Source organism: Nannobrachium achirus, assembly GCF_963921795.1.
Source record: "Nannobrachium achirus genome assembly, chromosome: 5".
Classification (NCBI taxonomy): Eukaryota; Metazoa; Chordata; class Actinopteri; order Myctophiformes; family Myctophidae; genus Nannobrachium; species Nannobrachium achirus.
In genome coordinates, this window is record NC_137814.1 from 33,258,972 (window position 1) to 33,278,890 (window position 19,919).

Consider the following 19,919-nt stretch of genomic DNA (forward strand, 5'->3'; position numbering starts at 1 on the left):
GTGTGTGGGGGGCGCCCTGGTTGGTTTTGAGCAGCAACTGGGAGCTATTTGCTCCTGATTTGACTAAATACTTAATTTGAAAGGACGTTCAAAACTCGCCAGATGATACCGTCACGAAGGTTGTTAAAAGTTGATGCAGTTTTAAGCACAAAAACATGCTGGAGGGTGGAGGGTATTCTCTGTATGACGCGCCACCACCATAGCCTCACTGGGCTGACAATCCGCTCCGATCCAGTGTCACCAAAGAGCAGCCGTGTTTTCCAGCTTTCCCTATTCATTATTTTATTTACTAAATGCCCATATCCCTCCGCAGGGTCAGGGAGTATTTTGAAGAAATTGTCTAATAGGGTTATGCGTGATTCCCGTTGTTATATTTCCCGCGGTGTTCTCCAAACAACAGAGGACATTCGGAAACGTTACAATGTATTCAAGCCGTAACTCTTGTGAGCGTCGTTCGCCACGCGCTCGGTCATCTAGTTGGGTCTATATTTTTCGGGGAATCTGTCGAGGGCGGTGTAAAGTAACTAAGTACATTTACTTAAGTACTTTAGTACAATTTTGAGGTATTTGTACTTTACTTGAGTATTTACTTCTACTCCACTCATCTCAGAGGCAAATGTTGTACTTTTACTCCACTACAATTATTTGAAAACTTTAGTTACTATTTGCAGATGGTTATTCTTATTACAAAACATACATTAACCACATACATTAATAACCACAACGCTCTATATACATTTTGGAAATTTGTGAAAATAGCAGATCAATGCAATTGTGAAAACAATAAATTTCAAAAAAATTGACAACTTGAAATGGGACATTCTGCATAATGAGTACTTTTACTTTGGTAATTACTTTAAGTACATTTTGATGCCAATACTTTTGTACTTTTACTCAAGTACATTTTGAATTCCAGACTTCTACTTGCAGAGTATTTCTACATTGCAGTAAGTATTGATACTTTTACTCAAGTAAAATGTGAGTATTTTTTTTCCACCACTGCTGTCGAGGGCGGTGCTTCGGTGCCACTTAACGCTAGACATGGCCACCGTCGCGGAGTACACCGAAGCGTTGCCTAAAACTTAAAGGTTTTTCTACGAATTCACGGACATATTAGCGTGTGCGCGCGCGTGCTTCCACCGGGCGGGTGTTCGGTGTGTGGTTGCGGGTGTTTTTCGGGGTCGTTCGGTCGCACGGTGCGTGGCAGTCACGCAGGCAAGGCTGGCTGAGGAGAGTCTCGGGGAACTATATAGGAGCCGGAGGCAGCTCGTCGCAGCAGCTGAAGAAAAGAGCATCTCGTCAAATACAACATTTACATTCAATGGAGTTGTGAGAGAGGGGGTCGCATCTGCTTGGATTCCAGGGTTTTGTTTTTACTAAGCTGTTCTCCGATGTCCCCGTGGCTGAACCGTGTGTCTGGGTGGATATCTGGCTGTAGAAGCAGAACTGGTCGAAACTAACATTCGGGGTTGCGACGACAGCTGTCATTGGAGAAAGGAAAGTGATCCATCATCTGAACGCTGTTGCTGGTGCCAATGAAGCTGCTTTCCGTTGGATTCGCCGTCAAATGGGCGCAGTCAGGAATAACGTTCTTCTTCCAGCCAAGCCGGATCATCACGGTTCTTTTCTGCGGGATGCGTTTGTGAGAACTGCGGTGTTCCTTCATTGGAGAGAGGCGAGCTAGCTCGGTTAGCCTGTTAGCTAGCTAGCTGGCTGAGTGATAAAAAAAAAGTGTGACGTTTTACTCCCCCCTCCCTCCCTCCCCAGTATTCTGGACATGAAGAGAATAATTCGCTATTCATAGGGTTGGAAGGTAAGCTATTAAACCTGGAAGATTGCGTTATTAAGATGTGTATGGGGGTTGACATGAGCCAACATGATCGTGCTACAGTCTAAACGTTGATGTGGTGGTGGTGGTGTTGTTGTTGTTTTTTGTCGCCGCCTTACTGCTTTTCATGACTCAGACTATTGCACGGAATGGAACGGCTCATGTGTTCAATACACTGTAATAACACGAATGCATGTTACATCACATTCATTAACATAACAAAACAAAGGGATCCACTACACCACTGGTTCTCAAACTTTTTCATGTCAAGGACCCCCAAATTGACACGTATTACCCCCATTTGAAAAGATATACCAGGGACCCCCCCATAAGAGAAGATTTTTACAGCTCGATTCCCAGCCATTTTAATTCCAAAGACCTCCAGTTTGACATGCATTTTAGGCTACGGACCCCCATTTAATGGCATTTCTACCTTTGAGACCCAAATTGATATTATACAATCAATGTTAATTTAACTCTTGAGAGTGTACAAATGGAACCAAATCCATTTGTATACTCTTCAAGTTACATACCCATAAGGGTCCACTTGGTTTCTAACTATCATTGAGCTGGGGACCCCCCCCCCCCCACACACACACACACACACACACACAATGGTTTGGGGGAGAATAATACTAGATAATGATAAGATAATTGGAGCTCACTTGAAAGTCCACCACACATATACTGTATACTATGTACAGTGTACAGTCACTTGCACGGAACAGTTCAGGCTTCATTTACAGTTCGTCCGCGCGACCCTTAATGCACATGAAATGACGTATTTTCAGCACTTGTTTCCAGTTGAAAAGATGTCATTTTTTGTCTAGCACGACTGAGTATAACTTATACATGAGCTGCTAGGTTTCAGCAAATAGCCCGACCCCCTCTCTCCCTCTCTACGTGTGTGTGTGTGTGTGTGTGTCTGTGTGTGTGCTGTGTGTGTGTGGCCCGAATGTTTCTTTTCATTGCCTAGCAGCCAGTTGTTTCCCAGTAGGCTAACCGATAGCACACTCACAGTAACATCCTCATTTACTGTCACCTGTGGAGCATCATTATCACGGTGGAACATTATTACAAACACCAACATTATTTTAAAACAGTAACGTTAACGTTATCAGGCAGAGTTGGTCAACATTTGCTAACCTGTTTGCTGTCTGTGCCAGTTTCAAAGTTGTAATAGCTGGCTAACATAAACGTAGAGACACTCCATTGTTGCGATCTGGCTCAGGGCTGGCTGCACTAATCATGGATATACACACACCATATTTACTGATCATTTTGTGTGTGCAACAGTCTTGTCTAGTCATCGAACAAGGAATACATTAGTTTAAACAACGGGTTAGCAAAGACAGCTAACGTTAGCTGATTTTAAAAGCACGCAATTGCTTTGTGCTCAAGCTTGAGTTAACAAAAGCTAACGTTAGCATCTCTTCCAATGTACCACGTCTGATTGTGTTTGGCTAACAGTTTTTCCAAATGATGGATTAAAGTGCTATGTTATTAACATAGTCCTCGTAGGTTGAATCGGTTGTCCCTAATTACTAGGTTTATTTTTAGTTATCCAAAGACCAATCTAAGAAATTGGATTGTGCTTGTTGGAATAGTAACCAAATACATGAACTGATATGATATTGTTATTAACGTTTTAGGCCTGTTTGTCAATTCAAACGCAGGTTGTAGTACAACTGTGTTGTACCAGAGGTGCACATGTTATTTGAAGTCACCACTGTTTAACCTGTAGAATAGTCATCTCTCTTTAACCACCACGGTACGTTAAATATCTTACTGAAAATAGACAATCTACAAGCTCACAATGCGTTGTGTACGGTGAGCTTGTAGATCTGCTATTTTCTGCAAAGTTTCCCCCACAATACGGATGCTGGGGTAAGTGGTTAACCCATCCATCCTGAAAGAATCACAAAACAACCACACTCACAAAACACAACACTATCTGATGAGCTGGGCAGTGAGACAACACTCCTGAGACGGATACAGAATGCATAGATCAGGTGTAAACATTTATGGTTTAGATATAAATATAAGCCACATAGTTGTTTAACCGTAGGCAAGCCATATTTTAAATATGTAGTAGGATACCCCAAATTATGCATTCGGTCCATGTATTACAATTCAACATTGCGCCCACATATAAAGCAACTGAAAGAGCAATTTAAATGCTGTCATTCATGTTGAACAAATGAACATTTGAGATTGTCAAACCATTAATGTGGACGTGAGAAGTAAAATTGTGTAATGCTGGCATGTGAGCCACTTAAAAAGTTTTATTCTACTTAATTTCCACCAAAAGTGACCTTAAATGGAGGGTGAGGGGTAGCAGGTTTCATGAGAGTTAGGCAAACGGTGTCCTGTGGCTAAAGTGAACAAAGGTGCACACCATGGACTTGTGTTGGTTTGGGTTACAATTAGGCTTACAGCCTTTGTTGTATGTCATCCCTACACTCTTTTCAATATTTTTCCCCCTTCTAAACTACTTTTTAACAAAACTGCGCTATGTATAGAGACTAGAGAGGGTTAACTTGAAGAACATCTTTGCCTAATACTATTAAAGACTATACCTCTTAAAATAAATTAGGTTAACTGATACTCAAGGAAATTATGTAATTTCCTCCATGTAATGCTATTTTGTAAGCTGGTAACAAGTTTTATATTTCAAATATGGACATAAAAATGTGAACACCAGCCCAAATTATGAATAACAAAACAGCTGGAGTTTCTTTTTTAATCCCAGAGGAGGTTGCTGAGCATATATGCTCTTGTTCAGCAATGCCCTGTTTCTTTCTCTCTCTCACTTACACACACACACACACACACACACACACACACACACACACACACACACACACACACACACACACACACACACACACACACACACACACACACAGTTAGGGTTAGGTTTTAGGGTTAGGTTTAGGCATAGTTTTACTGAGGTTTGGGTTTGGGTTAGGTTTAGGTTTAGGCATAGTTTTACTGAGGTTAGGGTTAGGTTTAGGTTTAGGCATAGTATTTTTCACCAGGTTATCACCAGATTCTGACTAATGGGATGTAGGAACAATGAGATTTCGGACCAATACCATGGCATCAATTGTTGTGCCGGTCCGTAGGATGTTTTGTGAACATGCACTGGAATTAAAGGGATATTCCACTTTCAAAAACACTTTTTGTCATTGTATGGTCTAATCAGGCTTGTATGAACACCCTGAACAGTTTTTAATTTGCTTCATTCAGTATTTAGATATTTGATGTAAATGTTACCAGAATAATAATTCTTTGGGAAAATGGAAAAAATGTAATACAATAAGAATATATAAAAAATAAATGAAAAACGTTATGGATAAAACACGGCCTGCTCACGTATTAGGAGGCTAGTATGAGTCACCAGAAAACATAATGGGTGTTTTTAATGAATCTATCATGGTTAAAATAGAGTTTGAAGTTACAATGAGTGTGTGTGGGGAGAGGCCCTGAGCCTGGAGGGCCTGGTAACATTTACATCAAATATCTAAATACTGAATGAAGCAAATTAAAAAACGTTCAGGGTGTTCATAAAAGCCTGATTAGACCATACAAAATGCTTTTTGAAAGTGGAATATCCCTTTAAGTTTCGCACGCACGCACCTTCCTCACTACAGACAATGTGCTTGTCCCTGACATATAAGAGCACACGTAGAAGTGTGAAATAAAGTACTGGGGAAATATACTGTTTAAATTTCTCAATTACCAAAAAGTTGATCAGAGATGAGGTGATATTTGATTGTTGCAGAACTTTTGAAGCGGTGAAAGCCGCTTCCAAGGAGTGGCTTTGTCTGTCCCGTGTCCCGTACATGTTTTTTTGAGGATTCCCATAGATTCTCAAGGAGTGGCTTTGTCTGTCCCGTACATGTCCCGTGCATGCAGAATTGAGTATTGGTCAAGCTTCACATGTCAATTCCAGACAAAATCATTCATTCATTCAGAATTCATAAAAATATAGAACTAAAGCACATAGAAAGTATAGATCTAGAACACAGAATGTATAGATCTAGAACACATAGAATAAAAATTCACCGCTTCACTTCGAACCGAGGTTTGATTGTTTTTGTTGTTGCCATTTGAACAGGGTATGATTGTGTGTGTGTGTGTGTATCTCCTCTCGACTTCAGAATGTCATCAGAGGATAAGACGGTGGAGCCCTCTGACCATGGACCCTCACCGCCCTCCAGCAGTGCAGGGGGCACGTCCACAGGAAGCCCTGCCCACGCAGACAAGCGACCTCGTGGAAGGCCACGCAAGGATGCTGCCGCTGCTGTCCCACCCCAGGCGTTATCCTCATCCACATCCAAAACCAGGAAGAAGTATGTTTACATGCCATCCATTTGTGCAATAATGCATAAATTATCATGTCAGTTTATCATGTGAAAACACAAGAAATAATTTGATTTAAAGTCTGGTGCTTGTATCTTTGTGGTCATATATTGTGATGACCAAAACAAAAGTTGCAGTTAAATCTGACTCGTAGTTCTCAATTTTTTGTTGGAGTAGCCAGTCAAAATGAAATAATGGTGCTGAGCAGGGACACCGAATAATCTCCTGGACATATTTAAATCTTAATTTTCCAAATTGACTGATGGATTTGCAAGTTTTAAATTAAAATAGAAGTCCAGATACATTGCAGTGGAGCGCTAGGTATCAGCTATATCTTCTGCCATGTTTTTGTGTCTGTGTAAACAATAGACATTATTGTGGTTGTTAGCATCTCACTCATTCTCTCAGTCTTATGTCATCCCTTCCCTTCCATCATTGTCATCTCGATCTGTATCTGTAGATATATTAAGCAGTGCCTCTATTGCCCCTAACCCAGACTTTCTATGCGATTCAATGTGATTTACACTAATTACATGTCTCCAATGAGCTCTTGGCCATTAAGACAAACACAAAACCAATAGGTTGATATATACTACATTAATCCCAGGTGGGAAATTAAGTATTTTGCAGCTTAATATAACCGAAGTTAATAAAGATACAAACGTTAATACAATTATTAAGAAGAAAATAAATGTTCTAACTTTATAGGGCTGAACAATTACTTTAAAAATAATGCATTTGGCAGTATCAACTCAACTACTACAATTTCCAAATTTCCTACAGGCTACAGTTAATTGCCTTAGAGAGAGGGGGCACCAAGATGGCCTTTTAAACAATATATTCTTAGGGAATAGTCCCTATTTGACCCTATTTGAGAGCTAACCATTCCGTCCTTGTCCCTTTTATGCCCATACTGTTTATGGAGATCCCTGATCATCATTATTAAGCCCATATCTTGAAATGCCCATATGGACATACTGTGTCAATGTCATGTGGTCTATGACATTAGACATCTATGATTATCATCATCTCCATATTTGGGAAAAGTAGAATTTTTGCATTTTCCCATTCAAGTCAAAGGAGATAATTAATTCATGAATAAAGTAGTATAAATTAAACGATATATAACGTCTCTCTTAGCAAAACGCACCCAGACGAGTCCCGATGAACTGAAGCCAGTTGATTTGATATTTGATGGCCCAAGTGCGTGCCATCAAAACTGGGAGGAGTAGCGCGGCAAAATAAAGTTTATCCGTAAAGAATATAGTCGGACGAGTACTATAGTCACTAGTCAGACTAATTACTGTTGACACTTTTCTATTTTCCTGGCATTCCAAGAAGCCATTGGTTTCCATTAATGTATGCTAGGCAAACCATCTTTTGGAGACTTGAATCTTGCTGGAGATATCCTACCAGCGTGAACTTTGTCTCCTTTATTTTCGTCAATATTATAGTTTATCATGTTTTAGCACAGTTAAAGACCTGGTGATTGAAAAGTCTTCCCAAAATAGTCCTTGAGGAAATGCTTGTTTTAGTCATTGGGATGTCTATGATTAGTCATGTGATATATCTATAGCCTGTTAGTGTTAAGCAGATAATTTTAAGGTGTACTTAAACCTGAACATTTGAGCTATACTATTAGGGAAATATGGTAATCATTCAGAAAACTAAAACACAAAAAAAACATTATGGTCCTTATATATATACATTTAGGTTGAAAGTGTCTAATCTGACGGTAGTTAAAAATCACAACCAATGTGAAGTGAGCGGTGGTCGTGCTTGCATAACGTCTTCAATTGGTAATTGGTGATGTAATACAGGCAACACACACGCACATTGCTATGGCAAAACGCTGAGGAAAACATATTGCTATGTCAAAGCGCTGAGGAAAGGCGGCTACAGATAGGTCTAGGATGTAATTGGTGATGTAATATGGCTACACACACACACATATTGCTATGGCAAAACGCTGAGGAAAACACATTGCTAAGGCCAAACGCTGAGGAAAAGTGGCTACATATAGTGGCTACAGATAATTGGTGATGTAATATGATGTAATATGGCTACACACACACACACACACACACACACACACACACACACACATATTGCTATGGCAAAACGCTGAGGAAAACACATTGCTATGGCAAAACGCTGAGGAAAAGTGGCTACAGATAGTGGCTACAGATAATTGGTGATGTAATATGATGTAATATGGCTACACACACAGACATATTGCTATTGCAAAACGCTGAGGAAAACACATTGCTATGGCAAAACGCTGAGGAAAAGTGGCTACAGACACACGCACAGCCACTCTTAGGAGCGGTTTACCACCGCTCAAAAACAGAACATAATCTAAGCTTGCTTTTGTCTGAAAAGTTTACATTTTCTTGGCATGCATTTACTTATTTTAGGCAATGGCAAAGCAGTTTAAAGCAATATGGCACTCAGAGTAGAGTCTTCATTGACTTACATTGCAAAGTAATTGCGACCGAAGGTTGCAGTTTAGTATGTGAAACAACACATGCTGACTCTGTCTGGACGTCTGGACGTTTACACTTTTTTACGGTCAATGGGTTTGCCGCTCTGACATCATGCTCATGCACAGCATCACTGTGATGTCAGGGGAACCACTCTAACAGAATCCCTTTTATGCCCATATAATATGGAGTTCCCTGATGTCATCAATATTAAGCCCATATCTAACAGGACTTCATATGAGAATGCCCATATATGGAGGCCACATACTGTACCACATTAACAGAATCCATATATGGTCAAGACAGATGGCCAAGACAGCCCATATCTGTGTGGCTGGTTCTACAGACAGGGATCTCCATGTATGGGCATAAAAGGGATTGTATGTATGTATTTCACATAACGAATAACTAAGTACAGGTAAGCATGTTAAGGCTCTCACAGCATATCTCCATAGTGATGTCATTACGTGCGCATCCCGCATCAAAAACTCATTCAAGTCACCCAGGGACTCATTCATGTCATGGTCCTGGGGTCCCAGGGATGCGCCTCCATTGGAGTCCATGTTAAAATAATTTACCGCGTTGCGGTAAAATATTTTTTTTCCACAGACACCACCATTGTTCATGGGTGAAAGCATCCTACTTTACCCTACGTTAACACAAATAAAATCCACGTAGAAAGTCTTTAACAGGCGATAGAAACGTCAATGTTTTGATTCCACCGACGTCCGACGCCATTTTGCGCACGTAAACTTTATATTGAGGACTCATAAAACTTTTCTGGGACCCATTTGAATGACCACCTGTGGGTCCCGGGACCAATTACATTTAAAACCTAGTGACATCACTGCAATATACAGTACATGGATCTCCATATATGGGCACCAGGGGTCTCCATATATGGGTAACTGGTCTGATATACATCGCTGGCCAGATGGCCAAGACATGGCGCAACCGAGGTCGCTTGTCGCCCTGAGGCGTCTCACTAGTAATAATAATTAGACCTATTTCATCTCACAGTTTTCAAATTCAGTTTTCAGCTTCACCCAGCTGAGCTTCTCAAATAAGCACGAGGACGAAGTGGAGTAGTTAGTGGTTTTACTTTTTATTGATGACATGATGACACTTTGAGATTAGACTACACTCCATATTTTGGTGTAGCTGCATTGGGAACTCCTTATATGGTTATGGCTGAGTCATAGTGACATGAGCATGATGAAGGGGTCTGCCTGCCCGCCCGCCGGCCAGTCTTCCCATTGGCTCCATCTGATCTGTCTAATCTAATCTATCTATCTATCCAGCTGTTTCACCAGTAGACATAATGCACAACTCCACGGCGGGTGTGGCAAACAAGGTAGACCTGCATGGTGACTGGAGTTAACTGCAGTTCAGAGACAACTTTCAGTGTTTATTGAAACTTGGCAGTCATGATATCCATTGAACATTGATTATATTTTTCAAGCTGATCAAAGGTTGGTCGCTCAGTCAGAGTTGAGTCCCTGCTGGTCAGCCGAGCTTGAGAACCCAAATAGCAACCTTTTAGCTGAGGGTGGGGGTTATTCCGTTTGTAATCTTATTTAGAAGACTTATTTTACCCAGGGGTGTGTACTAATAATCATGATTTGGCTAAACGGCCACATGAATTCAGGTAACACCAGCACAAAACCTTCCCAATCTTCTTTGTTATTTCCATAGCAACACATAATGCAGCTTAGAGCTGCTGTGTAATATAATGCCTGCATGGTTCTTAACTCTCTCCTTACTCTGTCCCCTCAATCAGCCTTAATACCCAACTCCCAATGGATCATTTAATCTCTAAGCATCCAGATGATGTGTTAATGCCACAGTCTTCGGATGACCTAGGACAAACTTGGTTTATGTTAGGGCTAGGAAATATGGACAAATATCTCAATATTTTAACCAAATATCGCTTTCAATAATGTGCCGATAATATCCTTTTTTTCTTTCATTAAAATAAAAAAAATAAGAATAGGAATAGGAAAAGACAACACTTATGCCATATCATGGTGTTAAGATGATCCAAAATCCATATCCAATCATATTGTTACGTATATCAATATATTGTGCAGCCCTAGTTGATGCTGGCGATAACTGTCAGTGTTGGTATTGTCACTGATCATAGTAATGATTTATTGGTACTGATTATATATAGGCTTTCCTCATAGAGATAAAAAGACCAATTGACTTAGTACACACTAACAAATCTATGGAGGATGCACAATTATTATATTTGCTTCATTCAGATAAGCATAATGTTACTTGAGCTGTGCTTTTTGCATAATGTTTTCCTCAGGCTGAATGAGGTTCGCTACAGTTACTGTTCATATTGTAAAGATTGAATGATAATTGGTGTTGCCTAAATGATAAACTTGAAGCAGGGCTATACATTACAAGGGTTGTATTAGTATGTCAAGGTGGTGAAGTTGAAATTGGACCTTTTCCTTAAGAAATGGAGCTAATAAATAAAAAATGAAAAGAGGCTGTGGCCGGGCGGCCCGGGTCGCTGTTCTAAGTGATTGGTGACATGTTTTTAGTTGTTATAATAGTGAAACGAACTGACATGCACAATAGAATAAGTTCATTTGACTCTTGCATAGCCTGTGATAAATCTGAACATCCCTGACATTTCTACTCAAATGACTGAAAATTGGTAGTAATGCACATAATACATTTCTCCTGTTTAAGCAGCAACTTTAAGCCATAGCTCTTGTGGACGCTGTTGCAGTTCATTTGGCTTGGTTAATACTCAGTCTCTTGTCCATTCCACTCCTGCTCGATCCATGTCTGGTTTTCCAGTCTGCTTTTTTAGAGCTGGGACTACTTACCACAGCATTATTTTCACCCTCTTTCTTTTTTTTTCTCTCTCTCTCTCTCTCTCTCCCTTTAGTGGGATTGTGGGGGATAAGTTGCGCAGGGTATGGGGTATGGGGGTTGGACGCTAGTCTTGAGGTTTGTCACTGAAATAAAAGGCTGTCTCAATGCTGAAACTTGATGCTTTTGATGGTGTACTGTGTAGCAGCCCATGTGAATACGTCACCAAGCACACAATATTGTGTTTGCTCACATGATTGCACTGATGCACTCTTGGATGAAAATGTCATACATGCGTGATGTATGCATTTATCTGTGCCTTTGAATATGATTCGTTGCAAAAGAAAAGTCCCTGCAATTAAAATCGTAGCATAGGCGCTCATCTACGTCGATATCCACAAATACTGTCTAGAAATCTCCTTTCCTCCTAATACATTTATAGAGTTTGCGAAGTTGCATTTTTAACCTAGATGTCTACACATCTCAGACAGTTGTCATAGATATGGCATTCAGTATATCAGTGCTGTGAGGATGCATGACTCAGTTCCTAAGCATAGGCCAGAACTCTCTAGTCTATAAGGTGTTTTTAACTGTTACAAGGTTGTTACAAATGAGAGAGTTATTCAGCCAAAACCGTTATTGACATGATCTCTAACTTTTCCACAGATTATTGCAAAAAAAACAAAAACGTAAAAAAAAAACAGTTCATGTTTGAAGTGCACATCTAGGCTTTGTCTTTCATCTTTGTGGTTGTCAGAATGATTGGAGGCTACTGCCAAGTCCTCATACTTCATTCATGCTGTTGAGTTTGTTTGAAAAAAATGTTTGCCCTGCCATGCAGAGTTCTTTGCTCTCATTTTCGGTTTTCAGGGTTGTTCCTTATCTAGACATGGAAGTCATTTGGAGGGAGGGGTTGATTTGGCTTCCAGCCGATTGTGATTTCTCTCTCCAGTGGCACCGAAAATTACCCCCCTGTGCTTCCCACCCCCTGCATCCTCCGCTGCACCCCTGAGACACGCTGCTCTCATTTGGGCTCTGTCTCTCTCCTCACTTAGCACACTCACGATGGATGTTGCTGTTTAATTTGTAGCCATGACAATTATCCACTCCACATGGCGCTTCCAAGATTGGGTTAACAGAGCTCCCATTGGAGGGTGCCGACAGTGACAGATCTTTCTGTGTGTGTGTGTGTGTGTGTGTGTGTGTGTGTGTATGTGTGTGTGTGTGTGTGTGTGTGTGTGTGTGTGTGTGTGTGTGTGTGTGTGTGTGTGTGTGTGTGTGGTGTGTGTGTGTGTGTGTGTGTGTGTGTGTGTGTGTGTGTGTGTGTGTGTGTGTGCTAGTCTTTGCACATGCGCACACGCACATTCGCCTGCGTGCATACAGGCGTATGGGTGCATATATTGATGCATGTTTACTCTGCTGACTAGGCAGTTTCTATGAGATTTGACAAGGGTTGCACTGCCTTGGTGGTAATTTACTTTTTTGTGCAATATACTGTATATTGCCCATCTTCAAAGGGATGCTTGGTGTTCTGTGATGGCACTGCTAGGGGAAAATTAAAATAGCATTGAGGTCTTTTTGGGGGACTCATCAGGAGGGAGATGAAGGGGATTTGGATCAAATTATGTCCATGATAAAGTGATCAGAAAACAAAGGAAATAAATGGCCCCCTGCTTTAGTTTTATTTCAGCCTACCAACAGCTAGGAATAGAGTAGGCATACAGGCTGCACCGTCTTAAATGAGTGGCTGTAGGAGCCCAATGTTTCAGAGTTGAAAGAATAATAAAACATTTCTAACCTGTTGTCAAGACAATTACCTGTATACCATAAAGTATTTTGGAATGGTAGGTGCTACTGCAATAGAAGGTTAATTGTCTGAATTGAAACATTGCCTGTATTTAAACATGGACATCACAATTTGTTTGCAGTGCACCATTGTCTGGTCACGGACACACAATGTCTGTAAACCAGCTAGCACATTCCATAGTGATTCTGTTTGCAAGATAATACGAGATAATGGGATATTCATTTGTCCTCACAACTTTGCAACGTCACAGTGATGACTGCAACAAAGCAGCACAAAAATAATCACATTTACATATTGAAAGGACTGGAGAGAAGGCAATACTCATCGTATCCGTTAGCAGAGTTTACCGAAGTTATAATCACTTAAATCCCAACACATGTCCACTTGGCGAGCATCGGTACAAACATCGTTGCACTGAAATTGGTGACCTATTGCATTCTTTGACTAGCCTAGTTCCAGACCCTGAATCGCTAGCCACACCCCTTTAATTTTTTTGTTTCGGCGATTCAGGTCTAGAATCGCTCTCAATGAGGAGGCCTGCCTCGGTTGAAAATCCAAACGGGCGAATCAGCGTCGTGAATCAGTGTCTTGTGATCAGCGTGGGTGGGGGTTTCCCAGAACTCATGTGTGTTTCCAAGTACACCAGCGCCGCCGCCGTACCGTACCGCACATCGTGTCGCTGTAAAATGCGGTAAATTGCGGTAAAATGCGATCGTATCGATCTCGCTATGAAACACCAGTAGCAGGCATGTTATGTTGTGTTTGATTACTAGTTCGTAGTGCTCCTATTCTGACTGTTTCTTTGGTTAGCAAGTAGCACTAGCAAGCAACAGGTTAGCCACTAGCCAGCCAGGCACACATAACAACACTATGTCATGTGTTGGTCGGTGAACCAATCGCTGAACAGTGCCTCATTTTGGCAACGCCCATCCCTGCAAAAGCCGTGGGCGGAACTGACTTCAGACTGAATAATGAAGTGAAACGAAATGTCAATTCAGGCTGTAGCCAAGCGGAGGCGCTTCCTGGAGACCAGAGCAGATAAGCTGTGATTGGCCGGTAGTGTACCATGTGTGCATGATCGGCGATGTGATTGGGCAACGTATACACAACGTATACAGATGATGCAGATTACGTCATTTTGGCGCGAAATCCGGTCCACGGCCAGGATCATAGAAAACATATAAAGAGAAGGCTTCAGAAGCTGAAAATAACGGAGTGGGTGTTCTAAAACTTTAGCGATTTAACAGTTAGGACAATTTTAAGATTTGTTTTATAAAAAAAGTTACATGGTACAACTTTAAGGTTTTCGAATGGCCTGCCCAAGTCCTGACTTAAACACCATTGAGTACATGTAGACAGTGCTGAAGAAACAAATCCATGTCAGAAAGCCAACTAATGTAGTGGAGTGGTCAAAGATTTAACTAGAAGTTTGCCAGATGCTTGTGGATGGCTACCAAAACCACCTAATTGACCCAGCAGAATTGGTCACATTTTCAGAAGACCCATAATAAATTCATAAAAATGTAACAGGCGGGTGTGGTGTGTGCACTGTGCTGTGCATGAGAGGAGCACGGCACCACTGCTTCCACGAGTTAGTTTCACAGGACTTCGTGCGGGGGCTCACTAAAGCCTTCTGTGTGAAAAGCTTTACTGTTTACGTTGGTTTCATGTGGACGATTAAAAAATAGCAGTGCCAATACGCTACTGACAATATTGTATTGAATGATCAGTGGTCAGCATCAGCAAAGCTTGGCATGTTATTGTTCGTCAAGTCAGACGAACGTAAACCTGTTAATCCTAGTCAATGGGCTTCAAAATAAGAGTACCTACTCAAATTATAGGACAATCAACCGGTCGGTGGACTTCAAAACAAAATAAGAGCCCTTGGTACTTCAAAAATAACTGGAACATTTTTTTCAAGATTAAAAAATTACAAATACAATTGTTGATCTCACAACGTTATGCAGTGTGACGCATTGTGAGCTTGTATAGCAGCTACTTTCAAATTGCCGATGTACAGGGTTAAAGTAGCTGAACTGGTTTTGATGCCAAACACAATGTTGAATAAATGTGAATAATGTAGGGATGTCTTCTAAAATTCGACGAATCAACGAGTCATTTTAAGCCCCCGGAATCGACGCCAATTGTTTGAGTCGAGCCATCGAAAATATATAATTTTTTATCACACCAGTTACTGTGGTGCGGTATGAGAGCGCTGGACTGTCATGTACTTCTTATTTAGTCCATCTTACTTCCTAACTTCCTACTACTTGTAACTAGACTTTAAATAAAACCAGTTCACGTGACTTGAAAGTTGCCTTGATCATATTACAGGGGGCTCTTATTTTGAAGTTAACCGCTTTGAGAGGAAATGCGTCGACGTGTTGTTATTCTACTTGTTGCAGCTAGAGCTAGCCAAGAAGTAGTCTTGGAGGATTCGCCTCGATACGTGGGCTCCAGACGCGTTGCCACAAGTGATTTTTATTTATTTAGATATGGATAACCTCCAGTGCCATCTTTTCCTCCAGTTACTCATACTCAGATTCTGTGCTGGGCTGACCTCCTGCCCAGAGATATAATGGTTTCTTCCCAGAAGTTCTTCTCGCCCTCTAGTGGCATTGTATTATGTTGACGTGGTTTAAAGCACCACTTGATTTTTTTTTCTTTTCTTTTTTTTTTACAAAAGCGATTCGTCGACGAGTCAGATTAACCCCCATGACTCTAGTCGACTTGATAAATCCTGAGTCGAAGACAGCCCTAGAATAATGATAGCATAATGTAATTTTATTTTCCATCATCACACCAAGTCATTCATATTTTGAGGGCAAAAGTGATAATTAATTAATCTAAATGAATCCAATTAATTAATTGACAAAATAATTCTGCACAGCCGTAGGAGTCTCCTACCACCTCGTCCTGGCCTCCCCCTTGGCTAAACCTTTTCCTGCAGGAAACATCATGACTTGACGTCATGTGTAGTTATAACCAGACCCGTAGAATGGAGAGAGTTATGACACTTACCCAGAAAATGAACGTAGGATTGCTACATTTGGATTCCAGGCTAGGGAAAGGTGTGTTGAATGTTCTTGAAGTGAGCAGTGCTATTTATGAGTTAATTGTGGGCTCGCTTTAGCACACTTGTTGTTCTATCCACATTTCTTTGGCACCTAAAACTAGTATTTGGTTACAGATTGTGTGCAAATTTGAAATTGTTCTGCTTTACACAGTTATCATTGCTTGTATTCTTTTTGTTACCAAATGTTATACTTTTTAAGTAAAAAAAAAAGAAGCTTCCCAGTGAATTCCTATTGGAAATTGATTGATCTTTTAGCTATAAATTCCGTTCAAACTTCAAACTTGTTAATCTTTACGCGGTTATCTCTGCTTGTATTTTTCTCGTTACCAATTGTTATACTTTTTGAGATTTTTGAACAGTTTCCCAGTGAATTCCTATGGGAAATAAATTGTGTCTTACCATTTATATTACTGCCATCCACATTTTTAGTGCCTGACATTTCCATGATTAAGTATAATGGTTTATGTTGATGATGTAAGCAACAACGAATTCTGCCTAACATTTGGTATAATGCTGTGTAGGGATGCAAAAAGGTGTCCAAAATGAAAATCGATTACCATAATTGCATAACGATTAATCGACTAGTCAATGTTTTTTTTTTTTTTTAGAAACCATAAAAAATATTTTCAAGTCGGAAAAACATTTTTTATTCTGCTATCAAACATAAATGTTGCAGAACAATAACTCCCATAAGGTCCTACTGTAAAATAAACACTTATACAACTTATATTATCCCCCTATATTATGCTTAAAAACAAATACATGTTTTCTTTTCTGGCCATAAGGTTACTTTTAGACGTGAGGTGGGGGCTCCGAGTGTTGTAAGGCTGCACCATGTGTGGTCGTGACAGAAAATAACCGATCTACAAGCTCACAACGTGTCGCGCACACAACGCATTGTGAGCATCCATGCTACCATAGAGGCTAGCGTTCTATTACCTCTCTGCTAATGTTAGACAGCCTCCCCAAACCATGCTTTTGTCCACACTTCCATTCCATTGCTTTGTAAATGTAAATCCACGGGGACATCAGGCAACGCTGTGCATACTGTAGTGTATGCATGCTGCTCAGTCAGTCACTGGGGGAGTTGTTGTGGGTGGCTATCATGCATGCGAGTGGAGCGGTGTTGCGCTAGTGGAGAATTTAAGGAGCCCGTTTCTACTACCGCGACTTGAGGCGGGACTACGGCAGCTATGACGCAATCGCCGTTGCGGTCCAAATCATTAAGCAAAGAGCCGTTGGTGATGGGGTCCCACCTCTTTTTCTGAACGCTTTGGTTCTCATGGCGATGCGTCTATGGAGCAGACATTTTAGGCGCAATGTGGAAAGGGACCTTCTGGCGTAGTACAGACGGCTGCTGCGGCGGCAGGTTGATCTATCGAGCGCTGATCATTTCCGGTTGCTGTTGTCATCTGCCGTCGCCATAGTGTTGCTTAAATTCACTATTATCTAAATCAAAAAACTGTGAAAAGTGATGACTCATCAATAAACCATCGTTTTGTCGGGCCGTTTTTAGCCCAAGGAATGTTTTTTATGCAAAACAAATGTTTGCAATGGATTCAGAATAATTAAAAATCCCTAGTTTGACCCCTCACATGCTACTTAACTCAGTCGGTGCCGTATGTAAAGTGGGACCTCTTATATTGCCGTTTCGCCAACAAAGGGTTAAAAAAATAGTGTGCACGCTGGTGCACACATTCGTGCACAGATCATGCACTATGCATGTGCATGCTTTTCACAGCTTTCAAACAAAAAAATCCGCTTGGAAATCCGTTCAGGCATTTAGGAGAAAGCAGCCCTTATGTTTTCTTCAAATGTAAACAAACATGGCTGCCATGTTTGAAAGATGTTTTTTTTTATTATTTAAAAAAAAAAGACGTCCAGAAGACGTCTGGCAGGGAAGTCCATAGTTAAAAAGACGTTTTTATTATAGAAAACGTTTTTTTTTGTCAGGGTATGAGTTAAAGCAGATTTTTGGGGGGTATTTTTTTCCTTTATAGTATAGTGTATAGTAAGTGAATGAGACACATACTTTCAGTCAATTTGTTATTTAACCTTCATAGTTGACAAAACCACTGAGAAACGGACCTATGCTCTCACGGTCATGGAAGTATCGGATTTGCCCCAACTACATTGGCAGGACATACGTACAAACAGACAAAGACAGATGTAGGAGCGGTTAGCACTCAAAAATGCAAATTTTTGAGTGTTGCTGAATGGGCCCCATGGGAAAACCCTTGGAAAGCTTATGTCAAACTTACGTCATCCAATGGGAAAACCCTTGGAAAAACACAAAGCCTTGTAAAAAGTGTGCATCCCCTGGATGCGTCGATAAATGAGTTAATGTGTTATTTCAGATTTGAATGTGTCAGACGCAGGACGCATACCTAACATCGTCTAACTCTTGTTGCAGTACCCAAATGTATTCAAAATATGAACTGCACACACATGCAAATTGAGCCAATGCGAAGTATTTTATTTATTCATTGTAAAAGAAATGATATTCCAACATTGAATCGCAATATTATATTATATGATATGATATAATTATATCATTTTTAATGTATTTATATCGTTATAATTGATATTCCTGTAATTGGATGAGATGTATTATGTAGCATAACTAATGCAAGGTTTAGTCATTGCCAGATAAAGAAAGTATTACTCATTCATATTCATGATTTAGATGTTTGTTTATGATTACTAAAATTACGTTTTTGGTGTCACCTAATAGGCTTGGCCAGTATTCTGGCTTGAAAATCAACTAGCACATGTTTAACACTTGCACTTCAATTAGACAGTAATGAGTTGTCCTCCCACGGGGGTTGGAGGCTGGAAATGATTAGACTGGCTTGGCATTGGGTTTTTTCTGTGAAAATAAACACAAGTAACTGAAATTTGATTTGTATTAGTTATGTGTTGGTAGAAAGAACTTACCAATGAAGACATGTAGCACACCGGCTACAAGCGCGGTCTACATAAAATTTGAAGTTGAAGTGCCTCCAACCCTCTTGGGAAACATCTGGTTGAATTCCGAATCTTTAAAGCTCACCTATCAAAAGCAGAGAAAGCTCTGTCCCTGGAGTCCAGCGCATGCCTGCCTGCCAGCCACTACTGGTCCCAGCATTATACACCCCCATCTGTAGACTCCTCCACCACCACCCTCCTCTATGCTGTCGCCTTGCCCAGCGGCCTGAGTGCCTCCATTAAAAATCAGTGGCAGCTGTGACTATATTTAACTTATTCATGAATACCCCCTCCCTCCCTCTCTCCCTCTATTGCTATCTCTCTCTCTCTCTCTCTCATGTTTCTTGCTGCCTCTTCCACTGTCTCTCCATCTACCTCTCTCTGTTGTTTCTCTCCTCCCTCAGGGGTCGCACCAGAGGGAGGCTTGTTGTGGATGAGGAGGACAGCATGGACGGGACTGAGATAACAGAGTCCGTAGGCCCTCAGGACACAGGTGAGTTAGCCGCTGCTGCCGCACAGCGCTGCCGCACAGCGCTGCTTTCCATCCACCGTGTACCA

At 40.9% G+C, this 19,919-nt stretch overlaps 1 protein-coding gene across 4 annotated transcripts in view; it reads left to right on the plus strand.

Moving 5' to 3' along the window:
* The first annotated feature begins 1,118 nt into the window (after nt 1-1,118).
* The window catches only part of LOC308285753 (histone-lysine N-methyltransferase 2C-like), a 102,110-nt gene continuing 83,309 nt past the window's right edge, over nt 1,119-19,919 (plus strand). For all 4 annotated transcript variants that reach the window (XM_080726604.1, XM_080726606.1, XM_080726607.1 and 1 more), the window contains exons 1-3: nt 1,119-1,813; nt 5,995-6,186; nt 19,766-19,854. In XM_080726604.1, the coding sequence (XP_080582730.1) occupies nt 5,996-6,186; nt 19,766-19,854 (280 nt within the window). In that variant the 5' untranslated portion in view covers nt 1,119-1,813; nt 5,995. The remainder of the gene's footprint in view (nt 1,814-5,994; nt 6,187-19,765; nt 19,855-19,919) is intronic.